Source organism: Charadrius vociferus, unplaced genomic scaffold (assembly GCF_000708025.1).
Source record: "Charadrius vociferus isolate BGI_N301 unplaced genomic scaffold, ASM70802v2 scaffold917, whole genome shotgun sequence".
NCBI classification, from domain to species: Eukaryota; Metazoa; Chordata; class Aves; order Charadriiformes; family Charadriidae; genus Charadrius; species Charadrius vociferus.
The window spans coordinates 1,248,799-1,255,536 of record NW_009649175.1 but is presented as its reverse complement, the minus strand read 5'-3'; the positions used below and the strand labels follow the sequence as shown (position 1 = coordinate 1,255,536).

Below are 6,738 nucleotides of genomic sequence, written 5' to 3'. Positions count from 1 at the left end.
TCCCAGCCAACTATGTGACCTAATGTGTCTGCCTGCATGTAAGATGAGATGATTGTACCAAGTGTGATTAGCTAATGTCTGAGCAGGTCTTAGAGCTCCCAAAGCAGGATGCCAATGCTGAATGTTAGGGTCTGTAGTGTTTTTGTGGGATTATGAAATATCTTTTATATAATTGTTTAACAATAGCTCTTCTCTCTCCTGTTGCTACCAGGTAACAAAAGGGAGTGCTCCTCTAGAAAGAAAATAAATCATCTTTTCTCCTCCTCTGGCACCAGCCAAATGAAAACTGTTCTGCTTCTTATACTCTAAGGTGGAGAAGAGCTCATCTGGAGTAAAATAGCACCTTCCCTTTTCCTGCTTCCTGACAAAGTTACTGTTTCCTCAGGCAACATCCTCAACCCTACTCGAAGTCTTTGTCTGCCAGTATAAAGGACTGAAACAATACAGAGATTAGAGGTCCACCCCCAGATAAAAGAAGGCATGAGCTCTTTAAACTTTTGCGTTTTTTTCCTGCAGACATCTTGGATTCTCCCAAATACTTCCATGAACGACTCGAAATCTTCAACTCACTGCTTCAGTAGACCCTTCCAAGGTAGGTTCAAAGTAACCCATTTAACACATTGGAGATGGGTTTACCAAGAGTCCAAGCAATATGCTAAAGGTCAACAGAGTGTGTGGTAGAGCTGCTGGATTAGTGTTCTGTCTGCTCATCATTCCTCCCATTCTGTTCTGGTCCTTTACGATTTCAGCTAATGAGCCAGTCATTCACAAATTAGCCAAAACAAACCTTGCAAGCTTAGGTTGGTCACTTGCTTCACGAACTGGAGGGATGTGTGGGGGATTCAGACACTGAACTTACAGAATCTTGATCCTGTTTTCCGCTGCCTGATATGTTCCCAGTGTCATCCAACCCTACCCTCCTCAGATGACATCTCTGTGAAACTGGGATAAGAACATTTTTCCTGGGTCTCACTAGTAGCAGAGCAGAAAGTTATTGTTGCATGAGAATTACTTGGATATTAGGCTGACAAGAGTTACAGGAAAACTCATCAATTGAAGTAATAAGTAATGTGTCTTTCACTATTTACCCTTCCCTTCCACTTCACTATGGCTCTGAAATTGTCATCTATACTCTATTTTCATAGGAAAGATTTCACCATGGTAGAAAAGAAGGCAACCATCCTGTTATATTAACAACAATACTCCCACTGTGTTTTATATTGGACACGAAAAGCAGCATCTTATAAGTAGGGGTTTATAAAATAAACATATCCTGTCTTTCTTGGAGATAGGCTGTTTTATTGTAAATAAATGTCACAATCATCGTAGGGGTATTCAGAAGTCAGGGTATGTCTTTCTAATTGCAATTTCAGCTTTATGTATCACCACTCTATTCTGCTGTCTTATAACTTAATGGCACCATGTTAGCGAGATGCAACTATATTTGGCCTCACACATTAATAACAGCAATTCTTTTTACTAAGTTTTAATAAATATCGCTGTTTTAGCATTGCAGAAGATAACAGCTCAGGCTAACAAACTCCAGAATATTTGGGACCAGCTCATATTAAGGTCAGTGGAAATGTTCTTATTGACCCTGTTGAGTACTGACTACTGTAAAATCAGAATAGGTTGTTATGACAAGTGCAAAGGCTGATCTTGTAACCAGCAGCTCAGTCTTTTTTTTCAAGGCACTGTGTTTGTAACCATACTTTTTGCTATGCAGCAAGCCTACACAAAGCAAAATAAAAATACACTTCCCAATGGGAAAGGTGACCAACTACTGAAAGAAAGTGATGAAAGAGAAAGAAAGATGTGACAGAAGGAATGCAGCTGGGAAGGATTCTCAGATACACCAACCTTAATTTCCTATCTCTAGTGAGATTTCTTCTCATATGCCTAAAAGCAGCTTCCAAAGAAGGATGAGTGCTGGACTTGTACCAAGGGCATGAGGTCATTGATCTGGATAAATCTTTCAGTTGTTCAGTGGCAGAGAGGCTTCTTTACAGACCCATTCTTCTTGCTGAAGTCCCCATCCTACTTCTTGATCTACAGACTTCCAGCTACTTGATTTTCTTTTTCTGAATGCTCAAAGGTTCAGAGGTCCCTTCAAGGGGCATCTTACTGGGAAGCATGTCTGAGTAATAATTTAATGATTTAGTACTATTAAGGGCTGTTTTGAATCATCAGAGTAGAAATAATGATACCAAATGTAGATGTGAAAAGGACTGTTCTTCATCCACTGCCTGGAGTGCAATGAGCGCAAGTAAAGCTTAATCTTTTCCACTTTGGCTGGAACTGAATTGCATATTTGAAAGTAATAGCAGGCTCTGTATCAGGGAATGTTGCCTTAACCAGCCCATTCTTCTTCTAGAGGATCTAGAAGATTGGGTTTTGGAAGTGGACATCTTTCCCTCTCCATTTCTGTTACAACCCACACAAGGGTTGGCATGGCTCGTTCCATCCCTCTGTTCCTCTGGGTAGGAAATATAATTTCCTCCTGTTTTTGAATTTGCAGCCTTGTATTAGGATGTTTGTTTTTCTTTAGCAAAACCTTGGCTTCCTTGATGCTACTGGCTGAAAGAAATCAATCTCCTGAAAAGATCATAAAGAGCTGATTGCGAGAAGCTGGGAGGACATACTGGGGCCTGAAACACCCTGAAATGGCCCTGTTTCTTATACTTAATCATCTGTCATTGGCCAATGTCAAAGATGGAACATAGATGCATTTTGGTCTACCTGAGGCTTGTGTTTTATGACAAAATTGGAGAGGGAGGGAAAAGTTGAGACTGTTGGGTAATAGTCCAACATACCAGCGTCACTGTAGCATGTTTGAAGTTGTATTTGTCTATTCATCAGGGTAACAGGTAGCAGAAAGGATATTAATTCAGGAGCCCTTTCAACAGTAAGCTGCGAGGAATACTCTTTTGCTGCTATGCCAGAAGGGAAGGGAAACAGTAGCATTCATCCCATTAACCCAGCCACTGAGTTCCATGTTTTGAGGATGCCACCACAGCTGACTGATTCTCTTCCTCTTTGTGGTAAGTGGTCATTTCTATACTAAAGTGCAGTCTTAAGAAATAAAACGCAGATCCCAGATTATTCTGTAGTCGATAAGGGAAATAATGGGTGTATTCCACTGGAAGGGAAAGAAATTGCTCTTGCACAAAGCAGAGCAACCTCAAAGCTAACTCTTTCCCATCAGAATGTCCTTTCCAGAGGAGCTGGCATGTTATAGATACTCAAATCTCCTGCCGGTTTTAGGCTGATTACTGCATCAGCCCCACAATTACATTATTTTCAGTGGTGTCAGTCCTGATTAACAATGTCAGTTTTCAAGATTCTGATTTTTCCATTGTTGAACTAGACTTTTGCAGTGCAGTTCACAGGGTCAGGATTAGACCCTAAAGGAGGGAAAGGCTGAAAAAGAATGCCTTTTCTCTTGTTGATGTCTTTTTTTTTTTTTTTCCTGGCAAATGGTTGTTTCTTTTCTAAATGATTTATATAGCTTTTTTATTAGGGTGGCTATATTTTAGTACATTACACTGTAAATTGCACCTAACTATATGTGATGGATTTGGTCATTGTGCTATAAATTGTAGTGGATTTTTAAAAGAACCCATCACGGTTGTCAACTGGGGCACAAATTTCTTTCTAGTGCCAGATTACTATGACAGTCATCAAAACATTGTCTTGCACAGATAGCTTATTAGAACACTTCTCAGAATATTCTAACAAACACTTGCTTTTAAGAGGCTGTTTCCTACCTATGGTTCTTCAAACTATGTTTACAAAGTACAGCAGGTTGCCGCTAAGGGAAATATGTATGGTCTATAATGAAAACCTTGCACAAAAGGTGTGGAGGGAAGATTATAATGTCCAACTGTTCCCATTTGTTGTAGGAAAAGAGGAAGAACTGTGACCCATATAATCTAAGTGACTGAGATAAAAATGACAAAAAAAGCAAGCTTTTGCTTCTGAAAAAAAAAAAAAAAAAAAAAAAGACTTGATTACTTGTAAAAAGAATCCAGGACATAAGCAAGTACTGAATATTGTTCAACTTTAAAAAAAGCCCTCTCCAAATTCTACAAGAGAATTACCAGATTTTCTCATGCATGAAGGGTAGTAAGAAAACAGTGGAATTATTAAACAAAACAATCATTTAATATGGAAACTGTGTGGGGGATTATCAATGGGCAATCAGACTTCTCAGTCTGGATCTTCTCAGTCAGGCAAGGTACACTAGTCTTTCTCTACAGTTACAGCTCCCTCTATAGCTAAAGGGGATGAGAAGCCCTTCACCCACACAGCAATCCAGAAGTACCTACACCCACACAAGTTAGGGTAGGTACTCTGGATTCTGGTCATTTCTGGAGAAGCAGTTCTCTTGTTGTTAGCTATAGAGGGGACTAAGAGAAATCACCTGGCTAGCTCAGTTTTCTAAGTAGCTCTCCAAGGCGCATTTTTCCTGTGATAGTATTGTGTCTGTCCCAGAATAGGATATTTGCATATTTACCTGTCTGATGTGCTGGTGTCTACCCAATCAGGAGCTTTATCTGCACTGTGACTTGACTTGACATCACAGGACAAAAGTGAACACTGAGTTTATACATTTGAACAGGGTTTTTTTGGAATTGTAATAAACGTAATGAACAAATTAGGAAAAAGAATAGTGTCCTGTTATGTCTACATCCAGGTTATTTCCTGGTGGGTTTCATATCCTAGAAACAATGTCTCAGTTGCTTTTTTCCCATTAAATGATCTCCTGATGTAATAGTTAAATGAGTCTGGGCCACATTCACCAGTGTGCATTTACACTGAAATAAAGCTGGAGTGGCATTGATCAGCCAGATCCAAATTTTATGACTATCCTAATTATTGTATTTGGAAATCTTTAATGAAAGAAGAGTACATGTGTATATGTGTGAGAGGAGGAGAGATGATTCCTATGGGATGCTACACAATGGAAAAGTGCTAAGTGTATTAATTATTTATAGAACTATTAGTATTCAGCTTATCCCACAGGTTCAGATCTGAGTCCAGACCCTAACTTCCCCTAATGGGTGCATTTAGCCTTTTGGTTCAAGCCCTACCCTACTTGTTAGTAACATAACTGACCTAGTCCAGCCACAGATCGATACGCACAGCCATACCTGTGTTTTTTGCTCTTGTTTGTATCGTGTGAAGCTGGAGCTGATCCGGAGAAGAGAATCTATGAAGAGATTCCAGACTGACTGTGTAGTGAGTGAGAACTAATTAAATTCATTGTCTGAATCAAATGCCTTAATAGAATATGAAATAATATTAAATAATCCTGAAACGCTTTCATAAACATTTGAATTTATGAAAATTATTCTAAAAAAGCCATGTTTGGTTATTTGCTAGTATAAATTAGTTTACAATTTCTTTGATAATACAAATCCCACTCAAGTTGGCAAAATTGTTCAAATTCTTAAACTAACACGTCTGTTATATATATTTTCATTAAATCCTAGAAAATAAATGTTCAGTTAGTATCTCTAAAGGGTGAATTTACAGCACTGCATTGCACAGCTACGTCTGTAATGAATTCTCATGGCAGGAAGTCTGAAAAATTAGGTGCCCAATTGAAAAGAAAGACAGATATATTCAGGAAGGTGTCTATTTAAACCCCTAGTGGTACCTGTTCCTAGAAGAAAACAGGTAGAATTAGATTTAACATAGTATAGGCTATCCACACACAGTGACAGACAAATATGTTTTATTTATGATGTATTTTAAATAAATGCTGTATCAACATTGTTTTAAACTAGATTACAGGAATTATACTGTCCACCAGAAACTAGCACTGAAACCTCAGGGTGTGATAACATGCTTAGCAGATGAAGGTCTGAATTTGAAAAACACAACACTTCTCAGCTGTAGAAAACTTTCAAAACATTATCGGTCTATTTTAACATATTCCATATACATTCAACTAAACTGCTAATATTTCAGTCCATTGCAAAATATGAGCAGAGCACAATCAAACTTAGATAAGTATCTAGAAGTTTTAATAACTGCTAACTCTGAGCAGCACATCCAAACGTGAGTTCAGTCAGGCAATAAGTACATGCTAGGGTCTGTGGGATTTTTTTCAGAAAAAGTGTTACTTTTGCCAATGTGTAAGAACACGGCAGGGTGATAGCCAGACTCGGTCAACACTAGCAATTAATTTAATGCCAGCAGAGTGTGTGTACCACTGAGTACATCCCTGAGTATTATCTCTCTTTGCTCAAAAAGCATGTCCCAGTCCCTGATCAGTCAAACTTAACAGTGCAATGATGCTTTTTGGTCTTTGCCTAGCTGTCAAACAGCAGGTTTACTGGCTGCACCCAGTCATCCTGTATCCCAGACAGATGCATAGTAACCAGGGACAAGCCTACCTAAGGAATAGCCGCCTGGCCCAAGAAGAAAGGTAGTGAAGGCACATGGGACTCCTTTGTTAGAGGAGAGGCTTGAATGTTCTTTTTGCAAGGGCTTTTAGCCTCTGCAACTGCTTCTATTCAGCACAGCCTAAATTTTCTAGCTTTTCAGGCACGCTACAGAAGGCAGGAGCTAAGAACGCTTCTTAGCGTGGTAATGGACTCAATAGGTGCTTTAGAAGTGACTTTTAAGCATGATTTCTGCCTGGGATTCATCTCCCCTAACTTAATCCTATAGGCATGCAAGCTCACTTTGGGTGCGTTCTTCTCCACATGGATTGTAAAGGAAATTTGA

At 39.1% G+C, this 6,738-nt stretch overlaps 1 protein-coding gene across 1 annotated transcript in view; it reads left to right on the top strand.

The window, feature by feature from the left end:
* The window catches only part of CCDC60 (coiled-coil domain containing 60), a 69,822-nt gene extending 63,382 nt beyond the window's left edge, over positions 1 to 6,440 (top strand). Inside the window, exons 14-15 of the mRNA XM_009888624.1 lie at positions 517 to 592; positions 6,325 to 6,440. Of these exons, the coding sequence (XP_009886926.1) occupies positions 517 to 592; positions 6,325 to 6,440 (192 nt within the window). The remainder of the gene's footprint in view (positions 1 to 516; positions 593 to 6,324) is intronic.
* Positions 6,441 to 6,738: the final 298 nt, after the last annotated feature.